At 38.6% G+C, this 26,741-nt stretch overlaps 2 protein-coding genes across 3 annotated transcripts in view; one reads left to right on the top strand and one right to left on the bottom strand.

Moving 5' to 3' along the window:
* The window catches only part of aldh1a2 (aldehyde dehydrogenase 1 family, member A2), a 30,665-nt gene extending 26,282 nt beyond the window's left edge, over positions 1 to 4,383 (bottom strand). Inside the window, exon 1 of the mRNA XM_088992534.1 lies at positions 4,250 to 4,383. Coding sequence (XP_088848660.1) covers positions 4,250 to 4,366 — 117 coding nt within the window. The 5' untranslated portion in view covers positions 4,367 to 4,383. The remainder of the gene's footprint in view (positions 1 to 4,249) is intronic.
* On the top strand, positions 4,303 to 23,896 carry aqp9b (aquaporin 9b). Of its 2 annotated transcripts, XM_088992535.1 has the most exons (8): positions 4,303 to 4,420; positions 9,991 to 10,089; positions 10,558 to 10,683; positions 11,183 to 11,309; positions 17,260 to 17,397; positions 17,567 to 17,685; positions 18,406 to 18,623; positions 23,217 to 23,896. In XM_088992535.1, the coding sequence occupies exons 3-8, from the start codon at positions 10,582 to 10,584 to the stop codon at positions 23,377 to 23,379; spliced, it is 867 nt and encodes a 288-aa protein (XP_088848661.1). In that variant the 5' UTR covers positions 4,303 to 4,420; positions 9,991 to 10,089; positions 10,558 to 10,581; the 3' UTR covers positions 23,380 to 23,896. The 2 variants fall into 2 exon arrangements, with proteins under 2 accessions (XP_088848661.1, XP_088848662.1); XM_088992536.1 differs by lacking the exon at positions 9,991 to 10,089 and having other exon boundaries at positions 4,398 to 4,420.
* Positions 23,897 to 26,741: the final 2,845 nt, after the last annotated feature.

Genomic DNA, 26,741 nt, shown 5'->3' with positions numbered 1-26,741 from the left:
TTTGTGCAAAAAAATACTCAAGCATGCACTTCATTTGCTGTTTAAAGCGAGTTGTCCTAAGACAAAATGTAACTCGCCTTATTAAAAGTAATTCTTGAATATTGCTTTCTTTAGCAACCCTTAAAAGGGCTTTTTTTTTTCTTTGTGCACATAAAAATGGTGCATTTTTCGAGTGATTTTGTTAGGGACGTCCTTGTAGCTGTTGAAAAGATATTTTTTTTATTATGCATACATTTTCTTGAGCTGGAACTATGCTCTGAGGTTATGCCTTTGAACCTTTTCTAAAAACTTTTTTATCCATTTAGAGGACAAAAAAGTTAACTGCAGAATATGACATCATCAAGCACATTATAGCACAGTGTGTCATTTTCAGCTATTTTCTTCATTTTCAACCATAAACTAACTCCATTCCGTTTATCTGAAAAAAAAATAATTCATAAAAATGTATTTAATTAAATTAATTAAAACCTTTTTTTTATTATTGGTGTGAAATGTTAGCAGAGCACCTAACAGCAAGCATGTCCTCTTGAACAAAGACTTTAACACTGGTGTTAATTTGCAAACCTGTTAATGTAATTGGAGAGTGACGGATAATTAAACCTTTTTTTATTAATAAGTGAAGATTTATTCAGCAATATCGTGATTGTGTGTTTTTTAGAAGCCTGGGTATCTGTACCGGTGCTGTGCCAAACACAGCAAAATGATATGATAAATAGAAGATCTCAGCAAAAAAAAGGTGTATTGCTGCGACTGAGCTGGATGGGTCATTTATATTATTTGTTTGCTACTTTTCTTGAAAATATGACTGGAAAAAATGGCTTATTTGTTTATTTATGTATTTATCTGTTTATTTATCTATTTATGTGTGTATGTATTTATTTGTGTATGTATTTAGTTGTTTGTCTATTCATTGCAAACATATCTGTGCACAAATTGTCCTCCAATTCTAAAATGAGCCATATATTTCGGGCTGCCGAGAGCAATCTGTGAAGGGGTCATCATGGCTGCATCGCTGACCGGTGAGCCACAACACTGAGACCCCCCCCCCCCCCTCCCGCTCCCCTAGTCAGCGGGATGGACAACAGGAGAGCCCACGCCAGGGGTGCCCATAAATCAGGACCCTTGTGCCCCCTGTGTCCACCAAACCATCCGGGACTGGATGATCCAAATTCCTTGAGGTTAATTCACCAAGTCGCTCCCAAACATTTCCTCCTGTACGAGGGAAACAATGAGTGGCTCAGGGCCTACACACACGCGCACACACGCACACACACAAAACATCCTCCTTGAAGTGCAGCGGCGATATGACCTTTGCACTTGTGGAACTGAGTTATGTGTTAAGAAAGCAATTATGGATCTGAATAGACTTATACCGCACTATCATCTAACAATGCCCTTTAATCTCACAATCGTAAAAAAAAAAGTTCCGCAATGAGAACTAACGAAGTGCAAAGTACAAATCCATCTACTTCCATGCTGTAATTTAGTGAAACTGTCAGGTATCTGTACTTTACTTAGATACTCCTTGTCCGTAGATTAGAGAACAAATGGTCATTTTTCAATTTTTTCCCTCCTTATTCAGAAGAAGACACAATGTGGAAAAACACATAAATAAGAGCGTTAAGTCAACCATGGTGGAGAACTTCATTGGATTGAGCGGTGTGAGTGTGTGAGAAGGTTGCGGGATTGGGGGGTACTGAGCGTGATGGAGTGCCCCGCCAGCTAATCAGTTGAATCAAACAGAGCAACTGGACTTGTTTTCCAAAAATAAGCAACAATGCTAGTAGGCTAATGATATAACATCTTGTGTGTGTGTGTGTGTGTGTGTGTGTGTGTGTGTGTGTGTGTGTGTGTGTGTGTGTGTGTGTGTGTGCGTGCGTGCGTGCGTGCGTGCGTGCGTGCGTGCGTGCGTGTGTGTGTGTGTGTGTGTGTGTGTGTGTGTGCGTGTGTGTGTTTTTTATGAACGTGTAGGCTAAGTGTCTTCTCAATGAGTGATACTTAACACTGTTGTACACTGAATGAAGTACGGTATGTTTTAGGTATTTGATTTTTCAGTTAACATCAGTTAATTTAGCATTCTTGTTAATCGTTTCAACATGTCAACAAAACACACGAGAACAACGCTAGCGAGTGCTTCATGTGACATATAACATGTTTTTTTTCCTCTAACATGTTTTTCTGTTCTTACTTCCTCTTCACAATTCTACTTTGGAAATACAACAGTCTGTACTTCAACTTAAGTAGAGCGGGAGTACTTTGCCACCTCTAGTTCACGACTAAGTGATCAGTTCGGTAGGTTTGCCCTAAAACTAATTTACAAACTCATTGACTAAAGTGTGAAGGTGTTGTTAGCCAAAAAGCAGAATTCCCTAATTGGTTTCTAGCGTCAGAATATCAATAGAAATACCATTGTGGTAAAAATGTTGTTTTTCCACATTTTGTGTGGATTCTCGGTCATTCGGGTCATGGTGATCTGTAAATGTTAAATCAAGACCACTGGATTCATCTTGTTTGTTAAATTTGTGGTGGTTTTTTTTCTTGTTTTGTGAAATTCTTGAACAAATACTTTACATCAACAATTGTGCTTTCTTACCATTACCTTACATTATATTGACAATAATGCTATTAAGATAACAATGTAAGATCACCTTAATAAATCATTGGCTATTTTTAACTTGTGATCACAATAGCAACAAAAAATGACCAACGCGTTTGCACCCCAAAAATCTTTTCTTGTCTCTTTGTCATCCAGGTCACAGTCATCTGCAAAGGGTCAAATCGAAAAAACTGAATATCTTCTTGTTAGGATTTTTTTTATTGTTTTCCAAAAGGGTTTAAAAATGACTTTGTCAATGAGCTGTTTGGCTAACGATACACTAACGCAGATTAAAAACCAAATCTTTTGTCAACGCTAGCCGCAGTGTTGACAAAAGATTGAATTGCTCAGCACAAATATGCAATCCTGTTAAAGCGAATGTTCTTTTGGCACTGATGCAGCCTGAGTTGCTTCACAGCTCAAATCAACATCTTGCCGTGACTCCTTTCTCCAGCTGTTTCTGCATCTTTGTCCTCCTCCCACTTCCAGAAACATTTGCGATATCGCCCCGTGCTCCAGCTCAACTTATGTCGCTCTATATCATTAGCATTTCTCTGTCGGCTCCCTTGTGAACGCAGAGACCACAAATACAAAGACTTCACTTTCACCTTTCCCCACTGATGCTTTAAATGATTGACAGCCACCTTAGTTACGCAAAATGAACACGTTACGAGCCAGTGATCAAGGTAAACACACACACCGTTACAACTGCGGTGAAACTCTGTCATCATTGTGGACTTTTGTATAGCGAGTCATTTAAAAGTTGACACTTTAATGGTGGCTTTGTATAATTCACTCATTAAGGCTTTCAAATGCTTTTTTTGTTTTATATGAAATGTCCTTTATGATCATTTCATGCAGAAATGAGGGATCAAAAATATTTAGGTCCACACTCTAAATACAAGATGTTAACTTTGTTAACATGATAATGCACCTGTTCGAAGGTTTATAGTTGTGTCTGAAAAGACACTGCTATGTTTCTTTTTATAATTCTTGAGGCTTTTATCTATATAACTAGATACTATTTTCTCAATGTTAATCTGTGCATCTTTTTTAACCTTCAGAAATTGAATTAAATAACAACCCAGCAATATACTGTTGATACTTCTAATATTATGGAGCAAAATTAATTCACCAACATATTAGCGGCAGCAGTCATTTCAACCCAAAAGCAAGCTAAAGTGCAGTAAAACATTTTATCAATGAATAGGTCAAATATTTTTAATATGTTGTTAAATAGTGGACATGTGAATCTCTAAAGCGTAGTATCCACTGACTATATAGATTGTGGAATGTTAAAACATTGCAACCTTTATTGATATGAAAACACATTAGTGTATTTAATACATTTTAAAAGTCGAATCAAATAGTTTTTAAGTTCATTTGAATAGTATTAACCAAATGTTCCCATGGGCGCATGAGTCTATTGATTTTATGCGATGTGTAACGTTTTTGTCATAAAAAAACTCTTTTCGCTTGTCCAATTTATATTTATTGTAATTGGATAGGTCAGTCAAGTTTTTCCTCATGTGAGTGCATCATAACTTTTTGTGGGTGTTGTATTCGCGGCGCGCGAGTGAGACTGAAGCGCGCTCGAGTGAGAAGGAGCGCGAGCGGTGAGCGGGCGACGCAAGGTGGACCGGATCGACTGACCTTGGTGTACTTGATCTCCGGGTTGGGCACCGGCGTGGGCATAAGCTGCAGGGATGCCATAAGGGCGGCCGGGTCGCTTTTCACCTCTCCGGGCATGTGGATTTCACTGGAAGTCATCTCTGCGTCGCTTCTCGCAGTCTCTTTTGCGTCCCCCCACGGCCGAGCGAGAGAGTAAGTAAGTGAACGTTGCTGTGGACTTTGGGCTTTTTTCTTCCGTGGGTTTATAGCCAGGTGTCAACCGAGGCTCGCTTTCATTGGGCCGGCAACAGAAGGGCTGTCCTTTCTTTTCCTCTACTTCTTTTTTTTCTGCAAACTAACTCCACTCCACTGCACTCTCGTACAGGCATTTACATAAAGTTGGAGGAGGAACACGCACCACTCCCACTCGTCGGTGATTCACTCCTCATCACCGCTTCACTTTCCAAACGCGGTTTTTTTTTAAACTTCCTCAGAATTAGCCTTTTTTTCATCTTATTTCTTTCGCCACCCCTCACCTCTCCCCTACCTCCGTGCGCGCATTTTTAATATCCCATTCCACGCGCACTTCTTCCACACCTTCATTGTGTGCCACTATTTCCTCAGTGACACTGAGGTGCCAAACGACCATCGACCTCCCTAAAATGTCATGTAAATGAGCACGATGCCACACTACTACCACTACTACTCTACACTATTTAACTCCTGCAAATGATAATCCTCCACACGTAGCACCTCCATCCAGCCTCGCAATAAACAGACAAGTAGTACCCCCCCCCCCTCGAGTCCCCCCTCCACACACACACACACGAAAAAAATTGTCACATACCGCCTCAACCTTTACTACTCATGACACCACATTATTTTTAACACCACTGCATCTTTTACTCTTAGTGGTGGGTGGAGTAGCTGCTCACCCACAGAAAAAAAAACTTATGTGACTGTCAAGTGACCTTGAGAGTTTTGAAAGGCGCTTATAAATGAAATGTATTATTATTATTATTATTATTATTATTATTATTATTATTATTATTATTATTATTCAGGCAGGAATACTCGAAAAGAATATGTCGCCGGTATAAAATAAAATTGTACAAATATTTTATTTTTAATATCTTAAATATTACTTAATGACATGAATAGTCAGTGAAAATTAGTGAAGTATCAAGCTATTGATTTGTAATCATTACAAACATCACAAACATTTTTTTAAATGTGTAAATTCAGATGTCATCAAAAATAATTAAAAAATAATTTTAGCCTCAAAAAAGGTCTTAAATGAATTCATTTGGTAATTTCACCTGTTATAACACATAATAGTGTCGTCGAGCACTCATGACTTAATTTGGAGAACTGCAATACATGTATGTGTTTTCTCCAATTAAAAGTGGACTTGGAGGCTGAAATTCTATCAAAATAGAATAAGTGCTAACTAAAAATACAAGTAGTCGGTAGATTTTTGCTCAAGGTAACAGAGTAGGAGCACATCGTTGTCACCCCCCATATATATATATATATATATATATATATATATATATATATATATATATATATATATATATATATATATATATATATATTTCTTCTTTTCCTTTCGGCTTTTCCGAATCAGTGTCCTCCATCTATCCCGGTTTTGTGCATCCTCTTCTCTCATATATATATATATATATATATATATATATATATATATATATATATATATATATATATATATATATATATATATATATATATATATATATATATATCAGGTGTTGTTAAAGCGCCATATAAATCAGTATTTATTGTATTGTATTGCATTGTATTGCATTGTATTGTATTGTATTGTAACAGTACCACAACAGCTACTATTAATTCCCTACCACTGATACTGTTGTTAATGCTGTGACTACTTCTATGACCAAATGACATTAAAGGTGACAGTCGTGCCTGTGGTGGTCGGAGCACTTGGGGCAGTGACCCCCAAACTCGACGAGTGGTTGCAACAGATCCCGGGAACAACATCGGATATCTCGGTCCAGAAAAGCGCAGTGCTGGGAACAGCACGGATACTGCGCAGAACCCTCAAGCTTCCTGGCCTCTGGTAGAGGACCCGAGCTGAAATGGGGACAGACACCACCCATGGTGGGTGAGACGAGGATATATATATATATATATATATATATATATATATATATATATATATATATATATATATATATATATATATATATATATATATATATATATATATATATATATATATATTCACCCACCTTCAGAAATTATATATTATATATTCACCCACAGAAAAAAAAACTTCAAAAAACTTCAGACTGTCAAGTGACAGTCATATATATATATATATATATATATATATTATAAGTGTCCCAAAAGTAACTTACTGTAAGTAAATGTGATGGACTAAATGTTGCCTTCGGTTATTACTGACACATTACTATTTACTATTACTACAACAACCACCGATACTTTTACTGATAATCCCATTTAAAGTACAACTACAGCCTCGAGTTGTAGTTTCCCGGATACTTTAGTTTGCCATTACTACCATCTCAGACTCATGGCAATTCTCCTACAACTGATTGATTCTCCTACCACCACCGATACAACTACTATTCCTGCCAGTAATACTTTTACGATTACTATCATTTCCAATACTAAGTTTACTCCTGCTACGAGTAATTTATAGTTGTGGCACAAGTACTACTACTACATTTACTATCTCTGTGACTGCTTTACTTCCTGTATATGATAGCTGTCTGTGTTAAGCTCTTTGTTACAGCTTCAGGTGTTGTTAAAGCGCCATATAAATAAGTATTTATTGTATTGTATTGCATTTATTGCATTGTATTGTATTGTATTGTATTGTAACAGTACCACAACAGCTACTATTAATTCCCTACCACTGATACTGTTGTTAATGCTGTGACTACTTCTATGACCAATATCATATCACCATCACATCAGGTACTACTTATTTTACACCACCAGTACTACCAGTGGTACTACAGTTACTGATACTTCCACTACATGGTAGTGGAAGTATGGCAAATAATGTAGTGACTATAGTATTTGCCATCGCTATACTCTAATTGGAGTAGTCACGACTACTACTACTACTACTAAGTAGTTGTAGCAGTGATCGAATTATTACTACTACTTCTATTACCGGTACTAATACATGTAGTACTGGGACTTTTACTCCTATTACTAGGAGCTTACTGACCCCACTTTTAGCAGCTCAACATCACCAGTACTACTACTGATACACACAACACTTGAAACATCCACCACCGCTACTGCTAATACTAGTACTATTACTGATATTCCTCTACTACCCTATTAGTTCTACTACTTCTACTTACAATAATTAGTAAAATTAGTGGGTAGAACTTCTACAACTACTTTTGGTACTACGACAACCACTGCTGCGAGATGATACTCATATAATTACTGACATTATTATTTCTCGGAGTACGACCATTATTTTTTATACTGCTGTATCATTGATATATCTACCACCACTGTTAATTGTATTACAACTACTACTCCTCCTACTACTATACTATTAACTTCACTCATACTTCTAGTACTACTACACTACAAGAACCAACACTACCACTAATATTTCACTCAAAAAATATTGAATATATTGAATTTTATTTCATCAAGTAGTTGCACAAAATAAAATCCTCTGGATCCTGTTACATTTTTAAGTTGCTGTGGTCTTAATTTTTTTCAGTGAAGCAACTACCGTATTTTCCGATGTATAAGGCGCACCCAAAAGCCTTGATTTTTCCACAAAAGATGACCCTGCGCTTTATACAAAGGTGCACCTTATATGTGAAGTCATATTGAGCCACAAAAGTCAAAAATCAAAGTCAGCTTTATTGTCAAATATGCTCATATGCATGACATACAGCACAGATGAAATTACTTCAGAAATTATTCCAGCAGCCATCAACTCAATTTCCCCCGTCGAAGTAGTGCGTAAATCTAGCCTCCACTGTAGCTCCTTATAATGTGGTGTGCCTTATTTTTGAAAAGCTTTATATATTTCTATATTATATTTGGAAAACGTTTTTCATTCATTGAAGGTATACCTTATAGTCTGGTGCGCCTAACATATGGAAAAAGTTTGAAAATACACCATTCATTGGGGGTGCGCCTTATACACCGGAAAACACTGTACTATTTATACTACTACGATACTTCATCCCTTTTCTTTCAGTATCACTGCTACAACTGATAATAATTGGATTGGATTGGATTCATCTTTATTAGTCTCGCAGTAGATACATTTACATTTCACAACAGCACAGTATTCATTTTCCATAAATTGTTACGTTTGCCTCCACACCTAATTTTCCCATCATTGCTTCTACTGCTCCCACCGCTTCTGCCCAACTCAGTGTGTCACTCAGAGAAGAAGCATGCGCTTTGAACCAAGTCGTGTAAACTTCATATGATAAACTTCTGAGGAAGAGGATGATGATTATAATGATGATGACAATGAAATGTCCCAAAGGACCCTTGTTGCTCAGTGTGTGTGTATGTGTGTGTGTGTGTGTGTGTGTGTGTGTGTGTGTGTGTGTGTGTGTGTGTGTGTGTGTGTGTGTGTGTGTGTGTGTGTGTGCGTGCGCTTGTGTGTGTGTGTGCGTGTGTGTGTGCGTGCGTGTGAGCGTGCGCTTGTGTGTGCGTGTGTGTGCGTGTGCGTGCGTGTGTGTATGTGGGTGGGTGCGTGCGTGCGTGTAAGCGCGTGCACAACCTCAAAGAAGAAACTCGGTGACAATGACGAATGCATTGCAAACACATCCTGGAGCCTGTCGCCCACCCGAGCGGCGGTTTGACGAGGGTGACAAACTCAGCCCGCCAAATTAAACGTATTCATGGAGCTCCCTCTGTTGGATGGACACGGCCGCCGACTAGGAAAGCACACTTCTCACTATTTTTAACCCCTCCTTGGATTACCAATGTGACGTAATCACTCACATGTATTCATAAACGTCAAAATGGAGTAAAAACAATTGTACAAATGTACTGTATATCATTAATATTTATTTTATAGTATTATATATATATATTTTAAATAAAATTTAATAATGTATCAAGAAATGTGTTGTCGTAATAGATGCATTGAAAATCTACTGAATACACACGGAAAAAATGTAAAACAAAACACGAATGCCTGTAAATGATGCATTCCTTTCCATCCTCATCATTTCACTCATTAAAAGCACAAAATTAAAAGCCATACTCACTCAAAGTCATAGATATGAAAGCAGAACATGAAGAGCCCTATTTAAGTCGAGTGTACACATATGCAATTGGTATAAGCAAATTTCCCCATTGTGGCATGATTAAAGGCTTTTTGATTCTGATTCTGAAGAGTGTGTATCACTTTATTTTCATGCTAGTGGAATTCTAGTCTACCATGTTTGGTGCCGTGATACACATGGGCTTACCTTATCCTCGAGACATTTTGTGAATTTTAATAGCTGAGTTATATGTCACTTAGTGTGAGACTAATAAAGGCATATACAATACAATACAATACAGTTCATAATTAGCTATTAGCATAAATATTTCAAGGTTCAAGGCATTTCAAGGTAAGATCAGAGCATTGTCATCAAATGGTGAGTAGTTTTACTTTATTAGAATACTATTGAATAAATGTATTGTTATGATGATGATTATTATTGTTGTTGTTGATGCTGTTGTGCCGATGACCATTTCATATTTGAGTTAATGGTGTATATTTCCAGGTTGAGTGAACGCTAGCGCATTTGGCTGCCGCTGCTCACCCCACAGAAGAAAAATGTTCTTATTCTGTGCCTGTAAAGTGTCATTGGGAGTTTTGAAAGGTGCTTATAAATACAATGTATTATTTTTGACTTTATGTTACTTCCGGGTTGAGTGCGTGTGGCTGACGCTGCTCACCCGCAGAAAAAATATCCTGTGACTGTAAAGTGTCCTTGAGAAATTTGAAAGGCGCTTATAAATGAAAAGTATTATTATTATTATTATTATTATTATTATTATTATTATTATTAATGATGATGTTCAAAGCAATTGGCTTATATTAGTATGAAGTATATGTTTTAGAGGTTACATTTCTTTCATTTTTATGGCCACTTATGATACCGTCCTGACTGATATATGGAGAGCCAATTCATTATTTCTTTTACTTGAATGTCAAAAGTGGCCCCGCTAGTGGTGACAAAGGGTCTTGCATCCTGACAAGGCTCAGTCATGGAGTGGGAGGCGGCAACCTCCAGTGAACATCGTCGCTTTTCGCCTCTCCTTCTCGTTATGTGTTTATTGTGTGGAAGGAGCACACAACGGGACGTGGGGAAATGGAGAGTGAGTGCCGAAGGAAATGGAAAGCCAGGTTTGCCCTGAGGCGAGACATCTTGAAGGAGTTCCTGGCGGAGTTTCTGGGGATATTTGTCCTGATAGTGAGTAGCTGTCCCGTCTGTCTGCGTGCACCTGTCATTCAACTTAAACCGCCGCTTAAACCGCTGCTAATTAGGTGCCTCTCTATTTCTCCTGAGACTCTGCTGTCTGTCACATACATGTCTCGATTAAGGCACATTGCACACTTTGATGTGGAACAAGATTGTCAGCTTCGTCGTGCCGGCCTGTTTCAAATGTTCTAACATTTAATATACATGTATTTGTGAGCTGCCCCCAACCCCACCCACTTCTTTTCACCTCCACCTGTCACCACCTAAGTTCAATGACTGTGACCCATTAGTGCAGCCTTTTTATGTGTGGATGACTGCTCTCATTTGTTTTGTCCTAACTAAGTGGGGGGATTCTTTATTTTGCTCAGACAAATTGTGGATGGCAGTTGGAAGCTGTTGTTAGACAAGAGGCTAGTGTTGTGGGTGCCTATAATTGGAATGGTGGGGAAAAAAAACAATGAGTGGTTTCTCATTCCTGTGTGACTCGCAGCTCTTTGGATGCGGTTCTGTGGCCCAGGCTGTCCTGAGCAAGGGGGCTCTGGGGGAGCCCCTGTCCATCCACCTTGGCTTCACTCTGGGACTTATGATGGCCGCCTACATTGCAGGAGGGGTTTCAGGTAAAAACACCTGGACACAGTTTGTATACACGTTCTAAAAAGTAGTGGGGTGGGGCAATATGGCTGCAATTAACAACATTGCAAATCTATTTTAACATGTACATTAAATGTGACACAAGGAGGATTTAACACGGTTTTCCCTTGCCAATAAGTGACATATGTCCTGCGGTCCAGTGTTGTTGTTGTTTTTTCCTAGAACAGCATCTCAGCGTTACGTTTTCATTCTGTTTCAGATATAAATGAAACAGACGTGACACATGAGTATTTGTCAGCATAGCATTTGCTGTTTTGTAATCAAGATTGACTGACAAACTGACCAAAAAGCAACATTGGGAAATGGTCACCTGGCAAAGTGTTTGACTGTTCCTGACTGCAGTTCAGTTTGGTGCAACCTTTTCTAAGATGCATGTCCGAGATGTTGATGGTAGTAGCAGATTCAGTTTTAGGAAAAGATACCGGAAATAAAACAAACGAATACACAAATAAATAAATAAATAAATAAATACATTAATAAATATATAAATTAATATATAAATAGATAAATATGGTACTAAATAACTAAATACATGAAAAAATGAATACATAAATGAATAAACAAACAAATAACTAAATTAATACTGTAAATAGAAATAAATAAATGAATGATAAAAAAACACATGCATAGGTTTGTTTTTTTTAAATAAGTGCAGGCTGACATTGGGACACGCTGATATGTTTCTTTGGTTGCCTGTATGGGATTAAAATATGTGCTGTTGGAAACTCTGGAGGCAAATGAAAATGAAATCGTTTTTGTAAAGTAATACATTACATACAATACATAATAGTCATCAAAATTCTATTTTGTTTTCTTTTACCTTAGTGTTTTAGGATATTTTACTTAACATTCACAAGTGGATAAATTAGTTTCTAAGCTAAAGTACCACAAGGCAGGAAATATATTTGGATCCATAATTGTGGTATTTAGGCAAAAGACAGTATGTGACGGAGATGTTTTTGAAATGTCTGAAAAAGATTTGGAAATTGTGGAGAAAATTCACAACACCATTAAACTCGGATTTTACATACCTCAATACAATTTGAAATAATGTGACTCAGAGCAGACTTTATTTTCAGATTATGAGGTTATGCAAACACCTGCTAATGTAGTTCTCTGGTGATTATTGCTGTGCAATTACATTCAGAAAAAAACTATGTAGAAGCAAATCCACAATTAGATGACTTCAGACTGTATGATCACAATAATCTTCGTTAGGTATTAAAATGTGAAGAAAAAAGAGGTGTCACTCATGTACACCAAAATCTAAATGGAATATATCGTTAGAGCTGCTTGTTACAAATTGCAAGGTGCTGGGTGGTGGTGGACCCCAAAAATGCAGGCAGGAGCGAAGAGCAGGGTGTATTTGACAGATTGTATTAAATTAAGTCAGCAGTAACAAAATCTCAAACAACAAAGTTATTAGAACAAAATGGTCCAATGTAGCAAACAAAACCGTGAATAAAACACGACAAGGGTGGAACAAACAATGACCCGACACTGAAAGGCCTCGCCAAGGAGTCCTTTTTAAGTGCCACTGATAAAAACGACCAACACCTGTGCAGCTGCAGGCGAGGCCCTACAGTGCCACCCATTGGTCACAAACTCAAACGTGACACTCCTTGTGGCCTTGCAGGACATCAATAATGGATGGCATTAAAATTTTAAACTGTAATTACAATTCATGTGAATGTGTTTATTGTACTGTTTTGATCATCGATTGTTTCCATCACCCAGAGGGAATAAATATCAAATTGAAGAAGGCATTTTTACAACTTGCACCCAATGTTTGGATTCCTGTTAGAAGTTAGTGAGGCAGAATGGCAAAAGTCAAAAATACCATTACCTGTCTAATCATCCAACTACGTTGCTAATAATTCACAATGAAAAATGTGAAATCAAGATTGAATACCTTCATGACCGTTGATAGTTAGAAGTTGCAGGCAAAATATAATACTAATAACAATCAGAATCAGGATCATCTTTATTGCCAAGTATGTAGAACACACAAGGAATTTGTTTCCGGTCGAACACGCTGCACTAGTATCATCAGCGAAAAAAATTGCAAAGAGGCACTATACAATTCCATTTGGGCTACTGTTCAAAGAGTTAATGGCTTGGGGGAAGAAGCTGTTTAAATGTCTGCTGGATTTGGTGCGCATGGATCGGTTGCGCCTGCCTGAGGGGAGTAGCTGGAAAAGGTGGTGGGCAGGGTGCGGAGGGTCCAGTATGATTTTCTGCACCCTAGTTAGGAGTCTTGCAGTGTGCAAGTCCTCGAGAGTGGGTAGGGCGGTGCCAATAAGTTTTTCCGCCGTCCTAACTGTCCGTTGAAGTCGGATTTTGTCCATTTTTGTGGCGGCCCCGAACCAAACAGTGATGGAAGAACACAGGATGGATTCGATGCAACATAACAATTCACATTTACAGCTGAACCGGGAACTTTCCCAGCTTAATTTGCATGAAAAGCAGGATACTAATTGGGCTAGTCGCCTGTCAATCACAACAACACTCACAATTATGTCGGAGCAATACGCAAAGTTGAAAAAAGGAATAGGATCCAGTCTAGAGTGCAAGTACCACCTGTTTTCGACAGGCCAACAACGTATCTTCACCAATTTTGCGCATGAGCTGCATATCCACTCAGTTCTCAGTTTATCATACAGTATCAGAGTTATCTTCTGTCTTTATTTTCATAATTTCATTGCACCATTCTACACATCATTCTCCTGCAGTGATTGCCATCATGAACTTTGTGGCTGCACATCAACAACAACATTTGTTGTTGATAGTTATTAGCTCACAAATGGTCACTTCATACAATACAATACAATACAATACAATACAATACAATACAATACAATACATGTTTTGCTTATGACACCTTAAACTTTGCACATTTTACTTTATGTCCAAAATCTCTAGTATTTTTGGGGAAATTCTAGAAGAATGACTGCAACTGAAGGAGCCACGTTCCTTGTGTTGACCAATAGAAATTGGATTCTGATGTACCCGAAAGATGTCCTGAAACAGACAGGTTTGACGGGACGATGCTTGGGCTGTCTAGTTGCTCTCTCCGTGGTTAATGAGAGTAGCAGTGGTGAGGCTTGAGAGGACAAGGAGGTTAATATATGGAGAGATTCTGCTGCATGACTGGGCCATTGGGCCCCGGGGTCCACAGCACAGTGGGAAGCTTCTGTGGGACGACATGTCTGAAGATGATCATAGGTATTGGACTAATGAGCTTTACTGGGGCATGGGTCTCCAGAGAGGAGGTGGGGTGGTGGGGGGTCAGGTGTGACGAGCCTGCCTTTCAAGACTTCCCAGGCGGGGAGGGCCCCGTCACTGAAGAAAACAGAATTGTCTCCTCTTTGTAGTCCTCAATTTTGGATGACGGCAGAGCGCAAGTGTGACACATCCTGGTCACTCTAATGACCCGCGCTCTACGTGTGCCTTAAGCCGCTTCAGACAGATTATGTCACATGCAATTGGGCCCGCCGCTTCTGGCTCCGTTGTTGCGGCTGGTGTTTATGAACAGGATGGGGAGACGAACAATGGCCGTTTGGTTGATACCACCCAGCGGTGTCACCATGGAAAGGTGAAAACGGAGATCTCAGAGTGTTAAATAAATGAGCCCACACTGTTAGCGCGGGAGCGCAAATTTGGGATGGAATGCTCTTCACCTTGCTTTTTTAGTATGGGATCATGCAGGATATAGCTATGCACAGCTCAAACAACAGCCTAAATGTGTTCTGATTCCTTGAAAATTAAGTAAAAAAAAAATGAAGGCAACATCCGTTTCTTTATCAGGAGCGCAGCAGAAATACAGTCGACGATCTTTGAATAAAATGAGACAAATATTTTCCGGTGTATAAGGCACAACCACAAGATTTGATTTTCTTCAAAAGATGACTCTGCGCCTTAAACGCAGCTGCGCCTTGTATGTGAAGTAATATTGAGCCACAACAGGTCTCGCAACTACTGTCAGCAGCCGTCAACTCCATTTCCCCTTGTTGAAGTGGTACTGCGTAACCCCAGCCTCTATTGCAGCGTCTCATAATGTAGTCTGCCTTATATTTGGTCAAGTTTTATATACAGTGAGACCTCGGTTTACGAACCCCTTGTCTTACGAACTTTTCGGTTTACGAACGTTACAGTTATGAAAATTTTACCTTGGCATACGAACTATTTTTCGGGATACACACGGAGCTGACACAATGAGTGATGGGTCGTTCGCGAACAAGCCCGTTCTTCTAACAACAAAATGGCAGCCAACTGCATTTATTTCTGTATTCCCCGCCCCCAGTCTTTGGTTAAAGCCACGTGATTGGTCAAGAACGCAGCAGTGGGGGATGGGGTTACAGACAAAGAGAGTGTGAGGCCGCTCTCCAAAAAACAAAATGGCGTCTTCGGTTAAAGCCACGTGATTGGTCAAGAACCCAGCCATGGGGGTTAAACATTAAAGAGACAGGCAGACAGAGAGAGAGAGTCAGAGAAAACACACACACACACACATGAAAGGGGGATGACAGTTTTAAACCAAAAAAACAAAAGTGAAAAATAAAAGAAAAAACATAAAAAAGGTTAGAAAATGGATAGAAGACAGTGTAATTTAGACTCGTTTCAACTTTGAAAATTCAAAAGCAGAGTGTAGACTGGAAGGTTAAAATATCCCATCAATCAGACTCCACAAATAACCCGCACAATTCATCTGTACAGTTGATGCAAAAAGCTATCAATCCAGCTAAACAGATCACAATTGATGAAGAACGAGATATCACAGAGAAAGCACCTAAAAGGGATCATTCGTCAAGATGGTGAAAGAAGAAGGTTACATTCCTCATCAAGTGTTTAATGCTGAGGAAACCGAACACTCCATTACATCAAGCCATTAATGACCATCACAAAGGTAAATAAAATAACTTTATTGTACCGTACAGTTTATTTCTTTAATCATAATACTATAGCCCATTTATTATATATAAAATAAGGTATATTTTGTGTAGTTTTAAGGCTTGGAAAATTATAAAGTAGAAAATTATGTTTTATGTGGACCTGGGAACGCATTATTCTCATTTTAATGGTTTCCTATGGGAAATTAATTTTGGGGATGCACACTTTTCGTCGTACACACTCTGTCTGGGAACCAATTAAGTTCGTAAGCCAAGGTCGCACTGTATTTCTATCTTATATTTGGAAAACGTTTTTCATTCATTGAATGTGTGCCTTATAGTCCGGTGCGCCTTATATATGGAAAACGTTTGAACATACACTATTCGTTGGGGGTGCGCCTTATACTCCGGTGCGCCTTATCTTCTCTTTATTTCGGCTTTTGCCACAGCGAATCAGTGTCCTCCATCTTCAGAAGTTTGATTCACATGTTGGTTTTGGCCAAGCTTTTACATTCTGACACAACCCTCTGTATTTATCCGGGCTTGGGACCGGCACAAGATGGCACTGGCTTATGTCGCCTTGTGGCTACAGAACAAGTAAACCGGAAAATATGGTATCTCGTGTTTGTGGTTCATCTAAGATTCTAGACTCCTGTTGTGTTTCTTATTAGTGCAGCCTTGATCTGTGATGAACAGCCACTGGGACCAAACGTACGTTTTTTTTTTTTAATTTACATTGAAATTTAAGAATGTTAGTGGCATTTAAGCATTTGTTTTCTCTAGACAGGACAACACTTCCTGGGGGTGAAAAAAAAATGTGGTCAGTGGGACATAGATCTGACTGTCACGCACAGCAGTGAAAGGAAATACAATGAAAACAGCTGGGGACCCAGAATTTAATCCTGTGGAACACCATATGGTAGAGTGGGAGACAGAGTAGCAAGGAAAAAAGAAATTTTTTAACTTAGACGAGAAGCCCCTTTTAGTTCGAGAAATGATTGTGTGCTTTTGGGATGTGTTGCTACAGGAGCCCATGTGAACCCTGCAGTCACCTTGGCCATGGTGATGCTGGGCAAGATTTCCTGGAAAAAGTTTCCCGTTTATGTGGCCGCACAGTTTTTGGGAGCCTTTGCTGGGGCTTGCTGCGTCTATTTTTTGAATTATGGTGAGTAAATATGTCACCTTATTTGAATTAATAGGCAATGTTATTTTTTTGTCATAATATCAGTGAAAGTTGCAGATATTTGAACATGCTCCATTTCCTTTTGATGATTCCCCCGATTTTCATTTTACTGTGTCAACCTGCGCTTTTCCTGCATGTGTTGGTCTCATAGATGCTTTAATGGAATACGGCAGCGGAGAATTTATCGTTACTGGAGAGAACGCTACAGCTGGCATTTTTGCATCTTATCCCGCAAAACATCTCTCCACCTTTAATGGCTTCCTTGACCAGGTAATAACTGAATTATGTCATCCCCCGTTTTTGTTTTTCATTATCTATCTGTCTATCTTTCTGTCCGTCTGTCCATCCATCTATCTCCATCCGTCCATCAATCCATCCATCCATCCGTATGTGTCAGTGCGTGTGTATCTGTGCTAAACCGATTTGTGTTGTGTCCACCTGTATTTTTTCAAGGTTTGACAAAATTTGCCTGATAGTCTCTGAATGCTCGTGGTTTCCATATGGAATTATTGATGATGATGATTATGATGAGTGCAAACAATGTTACACAACTCTGACTGTACTGTATGTAGAACTTACTAGAGCGTGCAAAGATGCTTGAGAGCACACATAGCGTGCACCCAGGCGCATCAATGTTAACTTTGATGTGACTTGTTTGCCATTCAGTGAATAATTCCGCACAATGCTGAAAATAGATGTCACGTGTGGTGAAGATGTACAGTATATGTGGGGTGCAATTTTCAAGACCATACCGGAAGATTTTTCATTGCGGAGTTTGTCATTTAGTTTTCTGATTTGGATGTAAAGAGCCATAAGAGTCTGGTTCATAGCTGTCCTGTGAAGTCACCACATAGGGTAAAATGGAAACCATGTAACAAGCTTAACCCAAACAAAATAGGACGCAGGTGATCAGAGTTTAAAAGCGGCATCTTGTTTTTGTTAGCTGTGGTTTGGCGTTATGACGGACTGACTTCCTTTGTGTTGTGTCAGGTGGCAGGAAGTGCTGCATTGATCCTGTGCATCCTGGCCATAACGGACTCGAGAAACATCGGCGCTCCCAAAGGCATGGAGCCTCTGTGTATCGGCCTGATTATCCTGGCCATCGCCGTGTCGATGGGCTTGAACTGCGGCTATCCCATCAACCCTGCACGAGACTTCAGCCCGCGACTCTTCACCGCCATGGCAGGATGGGGATGGAGTGTCTTCAGGTAAGTGGAGCCGAGGAGATTCACTGATATCTTTAGAGTTATGAGCTTAATTCTGTCACCACACCCAGTTTGTCTATTCTCGATGTTCCTATTCCTGGGGCTATGTGAACTCCTATTATCACCCATGTCACATTTTATTAGTTGATTACTTTATTAAAAAAATCAACCAAAAGTATTTGACGGCATTTGTGGATCCCGTAAAATAAAATGGAATATTTTATTCTGAATTTGAAATTTGGAGCATAACAACCTGATTCTATTATTAGCACGTGTTGCTGTCACTCCCTCAATGCATTATTGCACATTCCCATGTGCCGTATACAGACTCTCAAGTCTGACGTATTTCAGACTCTCATTGTTATTAATATTTCAAAAAGCACTCATGTATTTTGTGCATTTTTGAAACCTTGATGTGGTATTCAGGAGAACAAGGAGCATCAGCCTGCCGGAGATATGAAATATTCAATGACTATACTGATGCCCAAATGTCTTGACCCAGCAGTCAGATCTTCTTCTTCTTCTTCTTCTTTTCCTTTCGGCTTTTCCCTTCTGGGGTCGCCACAGCGAATCAACGTCCTCCATCTATCCCGGTTTTGTGCATCCTCTTCTCTCACACCAGCTACCTTCATGTCCTCTTTGACCTCTCAGTCTCCTGCCTGGCAGTTCAAGGCTCAGCATCCTTCTCCCGATATAGTCACTCTCTCTCTCCTCTGGACATTTCCAAACCATCTCAGTCTGGTCTCTCTGACTTTCTCTCCAAAGCCTCTAATATGAGTTGTCCCTCTAATGTACTCATTCCTGATCCTATCCAGCCTGGTCACTCCCAAAGAAAACCTCAACATCTTCTGCTCTGGATCATGTTGACCCTTACAATTGAAGTTGGCTTTGTTTTGATGTGATTACACAAAAAAAATCTCACCTAATCTCCTATTCCCCAAGATGAAAATCATGTTTTTTTTGTTTTATTCTTTTAGATTTTTACCAATGTATTAAAAGAATCTGAACAAAGTCACCCCCTCTGCCTCAACCCTAATAAGGAAATGCATTTGAAAAAAAATCTGAACGGATGGAAGGACAATGGAAAGGCCATGATGCAGGCTGTGCTCCCATGTTGCTCTCCATATGGTTTAAGGACTTGAAAAATATACTCATCTTGATGCGTGCTCATACAAGCTTTCACTTCTATGTACTTCCTGTCAAACATCTGCGCATTTAATCCTATATCCAATTTACCCAACCATTTCCTTCCATTTGTCTGGGGTCGGGCCGTGGGGGTAGCAGTTTATGCAAGAAAGGTCACAGCTTGGATCTGTGACGCCCAAGCCATCTCATTTGGCTTTTCCCATGGAGTGAACTGGCTGAACTTTGAGCCTTTCAGATGAGGTTTTTTTTGCTCTATTTCTGCGAGAAAGTCCAGATACACTGTGGGAAAAGTGTTCAGGTTATTGTCAAATGATTTAGAAGAAAAAGGTTTTCAATCTTGTGCCTTTAAAAATATGATAACTAACAGAAATAGCATTTCAGATAAAATATCCTTCATTTTGTCAATGAATTTCATTCATGAGTTACCAGCTAAACCAAAATACACATTGTGACTTTTCTTGAAGAGGGGCACCTCGATTGAAACGCTAAGATAAACTCTCAGTATACCGTTGTCCCTCACCTTATCATTTTTTTATGGGCTCACTATATTATGGATTTAAATTTCAAATTTTTTTTGTGATCCCACCAGCTTTTATGGAGATAATTTTTCTACATTCCGTCCATCTTCAAAACCATCACTTTTATGGAAAGAAATACAGTTTGATGGACCCTTGATCTGGCATTATCAGACAGCAAAAATAACATATCCAGATGGGTCTTGAAGGTTGTTTAAAAAAGGGCATCAGCACAAGCAGCAAAGTTCATATTGATATGCAATATCTGAACATTCATCTTTTATTTTATTTTATTTTATTTTATTTCAAGTGCCATTTATTTAATGTTAAGCAGATTCCTTACTTACAGACAGTGTATTGTAGGTGTTCAAATACCTGACATGTTTTGGCGACTACTTCCGCCTTCGTGCCATTTATTTAATTGAATGAATTAATGTTTTTATTATTCTGATATTACTCCGATTTAAATAATAAATAGACGTTACTCACCTTTTACTATGTACTTTTCCCCCCAGTAAGTAATTCCTAGTTTCTAAACTCATGTTACACCTCCGACTTTGACGATGCTACTCCTGGCTACTCTGCTCACGTCTATTTTTGTAATACCTTTATTTTTTTGAATTTGTGAAGGGCCAAAATATTTCATTTTCAACAATCACGGGAGCAAATTTCCTCATCCCATATTCATGTAAATTATGTGCCCCTTGTGACAAAGTGAGCCAGTGTCCTGGACAGATAACCCTCACTGAGGCGCCACATAAGTGGATAATCCAGTGGCATGCCGCCTGCCTACAGGATCGGACTTCCCGGGAGCCCCCCAAGAGGGACAAGACCCCCCCCCCCCCCCCTCCCTACCCCTCATAACATGCCCTTTTTTGTTTATTTATTTATTTATTTTTAATAAACCAGCTTCTGCTTCACCTGCGGTGTTATTATGCTGGACGCTAATCGCTCACTTAAAAAGTCAGCCAGAGTGACAGTGAGGACACATGCGACAGACACAGAGCTGCTTATTATAGACTTTAATCAGGGATCGGGACGGGCCACTTACCTGCGCCGTTTTACGCTGACATCAACATTGTCATCAAAGGCAGGTGAATCATGGATTTTCATCAAATATGCAGGTTGTCCATGAAGTCTCGTTACAGCAGTAGTGGACCGTCAGGGCCTGCAAGGCCTTCTCTGCTGGCCTAAAAATATCTGAATCACAGACTGATGTGAATTATATTTTGTTATGAATTCTGATTAAATAATTGCTAATTGTCCTTCAGCTTCCTTTCATTACTTTTCCCCTGGTGCGCCTCTTCCAGAGGTATGTTTTCGTATTTAACCATTCAACTAATCACATTTCAGCCGTCATTTGATACCAGGGTCAGAAATCTACCTGGACGCCTTCACAATCAGTTCTGCGGCCCCAGGAGCATCAAAATCAATGGCGATATAACTGTGGCTTGCTTTAACCAATCAGAATTTGAATTGGCAACCCATGGCCTGCTGAAAGGCACTGCATGGCAACGTCAGAGTTTTCACAAATTATAATTGGCTAGTCACATGATTGGCTAGTCACTAGCCAATCATATAGTGTCACTAGCCGCTTGTGATAAGCGCATACTAGTCAGAGCTAGGACAGAGCTCGGACTGTAGCAAGCATTTTTGTGTTGATTTAATGGTGGTTTTGTCAAACCACAATGGCTGAAGGAGGCGAAGAAATGGATTTGGTTGCAGATATACTGTTAAAGCCATTTTCAAGACGGGCTTTTCAAGAATAGATGGACATCATTAAGAAAGTTTGGACAGCTCCGAAGGTAGCAAAAATAGCAAATGCAATTTTATGAGGTTATCATGAATCCACACATTCATAGTAAAAATTTGAACAATTTATTATAATTTATTTCAATTTAAAGTTTATTATGATTTCACAGATCCATACAGTCAGTGAAAAGAAAAAAGCAAACAGCTCATTTCTACACCATGAATATTCTGGAGTTGTTCCATTTTAAAATAACCGAAACAAAGTGAGTAATGCAAAACATGCAAGTAGTAGTAATGTACTCAATACAACCGTGTAACCATTTTTTATAATAACATGAAAACAAAAAAAGAAAAGAGGAAGAAAAAAAAACAACATATTTGACTCATAACGCTTTCTGTTACGGATTGGATTTAAATGCAGGCTCAAAAAAGAACAAAGTCGCGAGAGTGGCTTTAAACAAATGATTTTCGTATTGGTGTGATATACTTCATCTATCTTTACCATCTTTTCAATAATTCGAACAGTTTAATAACAGTATTTCTTACGTTTCTTCAAGTCACAAGCTATTTCCTGGCCAACGGCACCCTCTAGTGGACGAGTAGTAATATCCCACCACACTTGCAACTGACTGATTCAGACGTAGCACTACTGAAGGCCGAGGAGTGACATGCACGCCCGCTACTGTGTTACAGTTTTACGCATTTACAATGTGTTATTTGACTTTGATGGTATCTTGTTGCTTCTGTAGGCTACTATTAATCTTGTAGGCTGGTATGAATTGCTTGTGAATTTTTGTTATTTTGCCCTTCCATACTGTCCTTTCTTGGCAGCAAGACCCCACAAAATGGTTCTAAAGCATTACTTTTATATTGGACATGGCTCTGACCTGAGCACAAAAACAAAAAAAAATAATATCCATTAATAGATCAATTTGCGAGCGGCAAATCTTCGACTAAATTTTCTATTTTCATTCCTTTCATCACTTTTCTGCTGTGAAATGTAAATTTCTCCACTGTGAGACTAATAAAGGCATATCCAATCCAATCCAATCCAAATAATAAATGAATGAATTGACTTTTGAAGAAGGGTAGGCTCACTTCCTTCTGTGAATTTCACTTTGAGCGCATACTTCAATAAACTACTTTAGTAATTTGATGCGTTGATGTGTTTTTTATTTCGCAGGGCCGGAGGATGCTGGTGGTGGATCCCCGTTTTCGGACCCATGGTTGGCGGCGCGGTAGGAGCCTCGATTTACTTCCTTTTCATCGAGCTGCACCATGCCGAGCCCAAACAGCAGGAAGAAAACAACGGCCAACAAAAGTATGAAATCATAACTTTGTCATAGAAGAAAATATGCTCATGGAATAAATGTTGAAATTAATTTTCTCCCAGACAATCAATGAAGAAGGGTGATAATAAGGTAAACAGTATTATTTTCTAAAGCAATTTACCACATTGTACTGTTATACTGTTATTATTTATTATTCAGATTTTAAGCTAAAAAGAGTCATTTCAACTACTATGTTGTGGTTGAATCATTTTCTACCAAGTGCAGTATTTCAAGGTATTTACTACAATGGACATTGTTTATTTCAGCCATTTTATTTGATTGTATTTTATTTTTGTCGTTATGAGTAAAACTAAGCTATACTCATCTATTTTTGCAAACCTGTCAGGCTATTGTTCTAACCACAATTTAGTGGGAACATTGTACTTGCAAGTGATTCATATTTGCACATATCAATGGTTAATTTTATTTCTGTCTTCTTTGGATGCAATGAGATCGATCCATATTGTTTTAAACAGCATGATCGTGATATAATACTGTGTGTACTGTAGCTATTACTTATCTTAGCAGATATATATATATATATATATATATATATATATATATATATATATATATATATATATATATATATATATATGGTCACCTAAGGTATGGTAGAACCTCCACATTGTACCTTCCTCCGTTGGCTTCCAAACGGTGCACATTTTAATGCCACCTTGTTCGATCCCAAAAAGTGTACATAACTACACACGTCGCCTACGTGCAGCACACACATACATGCACACAAGGATGGTAAACACACTGGAGTGACCTCCATATTTTCTTTAACCCTTTCAGGAACAGCGGTTACTACAGTGAACAGTTTATCAGGTAATCAGGTTAGAGGTTGTTATTATTTGGGCCTGAAAGGGTTACAATATTATACATTATAAACAAATGAGAATACAGCAAGAATAAAATATTATATGAATTAAGGAAATGTACAGTGAATTAAAAATATATACGTATAATGTATTGCATGAATTAAAAAAATAGAAAAAAAGCACATTTTTGTCCTCAGCAAAATGTTCTTGACCTTATTGGAGGTATTGAACCCAATTGGTTCAAAAGCACATTCACAAAACATAAAAAACGTTTTTTAAAAACTGAGAAAAAGTATTAAAAATAAGCTTTGAGTTTTTTTAATTGTGCACAAAATGAACCATGCATGACATACGATCACGACAGTCACACATTGACTACTGAGCAAACTATATTTCGAGTAGCACTGATTGGACAAGCGATCATCTGCCGCATGTGATGCCCAAGCGAACTCCGAGGGATCTTTCGAACTCAGGTTCAGAACCACAGGCTTAGGAAAAAAATTCTCACCTGTGTGTCCTCACAACTACCTATACAAGTACAGAGAAGCTAATCGTGGTGAAATCAAGTGAAAATCAAATGAAAGTAGTACCAACCTTGTGTGGCATTTTATCAGAAATGCTGGTATCACACAAGACTTGCCATATTTAGTTGTATCAAATGTATTGATGACGTTGTCGTAAGCAGGCAAAGAGTTTTGCTGTGTGGATTATGAACGTTCCACCGTATACGAATGCATGACCGTAATGTGTTCTGAAGTACGTATTCACTTTATTTTCCACGTGTTCAAAGTTTTGTGAGTTGTTTGAGTTGTTTTTAATAATATTTTATTGTCATTATTAATACATATATTTTTATGACACTCCCACCTTAAAATATTCTACACACGTCCCCTCTTTTGTATATCCAAGCACCCGAGAGCAAATGTGTCAAATCTCTGGTCCTCAAAGCCTGCTGTCCTGCACGATTTAGATATTAATCTTTTCCAAAACACCTGATTCAGGTTAGCTCATGAGCGATTTGCGCTGGAGTAATGATGCTGATCATTTAAATCAGATGTATTTGTGGATGGACACATCTAAAACACGCCTTACCGTGGCCCTGGAGGACTGTAGTTTGCCACCTGGGCCCTCGAGCTGTAAAGTCAAAGTTTCACCAAAATGTTCGGTGATATATTGTTCCCGTGTCATTAAAGAGCCTGTACCATTGCAGTTGTTTCCCTGTCAAGAATAGAATTGAAGTGTGACTAATAAATATTTAATGCACATATATGTATTGACAGTATATGGTTAATAATTCCCACATGAATGTTTGTTCTACTTGACACATATGATAGTTATTTTCTGTGTTCATTGTGTGTGTGACTGTCTGTCTAGACAAATATTACTGATTGCCAACAAAACGGCAGCGGAAGTAGACAAATGAAAGCTCTTTGGCAGATTGATGACAAGAATACTAATGTCAATCTTCTAATGTGGATGGAAACATCCTCATTGGTGTGGCGCAAGAGAGGCGAGCATTATTATTTAAAAGTGCACACTTAATAGACATTTAAATCAGGAAACACATTTTGAAGTTCATATTTCATGAATATCATAAAATAATGGTGTTGTAGTTACTTCCAACGGGAGAGTTTGAAAGCTTGTTTGGAAAGCTTCTGATAATAGCTTTGAACCCTCCTCTTTGGCACACCAAAAACGTGCATAGCTCACCATGACTTACTCACAACTTTATTCTTGTTAAAAATTGAATATTATGGTTATACAATACAGTCAAAAAATTGAACATATGATAAAGATCTTTGCACTATGTGAAAAAGGGTGTTCACACAGTAACATTGATATTTTGATGATTGCATTAAAATGAGTGGTACTAAAACATAGCCTTGAGGGACTCCCTTAGGCAAAACCACAAAGTAGGTAGTATGACCGAACCCTTTTCAGGACATTAACAGATGCTTCGAAACATGTCAAGCAAAAATACCTCGACAGCCTTTGGCGCTATTACACTAATAAGGGAGCTAAGAACCATCCGGATGCACAATTCATTTGGATATAATACAATTATATCAAACTTATATAATATGAATGGAGTGTACAGCCAAGTGGTCCCAAGAATACATCCTTGGCTCATCTAATGGTAACAACCTTGTCACGATTTGCAAGGTAGTGGGTGGTGGTGGACCCCAAAAATGCAGGCAGGAGCGAGGAGCAGGGTGTATTTGACACATTGTATTAAATAAAGTCGGTAGGAACAAAATCTTCTTCTGGAAAGTGTTGTCCTGTGTTGAATACATTTTCACAACATTATATGCTGTATGACTTTCCTTTTTTTCTATGAATTAAAAGAACTAAGAGTGCTTCACATACAATAATCACACTAATGAAATACAGAAACACATTTAATAATTCATTCATTCATTCACTCCCATTCACAAATGTATTCGGGAATTAAAAATATGAATAGCGTGCCACTCCCAAATTTGTTCAGGTTTAGTTTTTTTCTTGTTTGGGTGCTGAAAAAGCGCTGGCCATGGCCTCTGGCAATGTTTTTTC

The sequence above is a fragment of the Hippocampus bargibanti genome, linkage group LG03 (genome assembly GCF_051943395.1).
Source record: "Hippocampus bargibanti isolate YZ-2025 linkage group LG03, ASM5194339v1, whole genome shotgun sequence".
Taxonomy (NCBI): domain Eukaryota; kingdom Metazoa; phylum Chordata; class Actinopteri; order Syngnathiformes; family Syngnathidae; genus Hippocampus; species Hippocampus bargibanti.
Note: the sequence above shows the minus strand (reverse complement) of the source record. Positions and strands in the feature narration are given on the sequence as shown.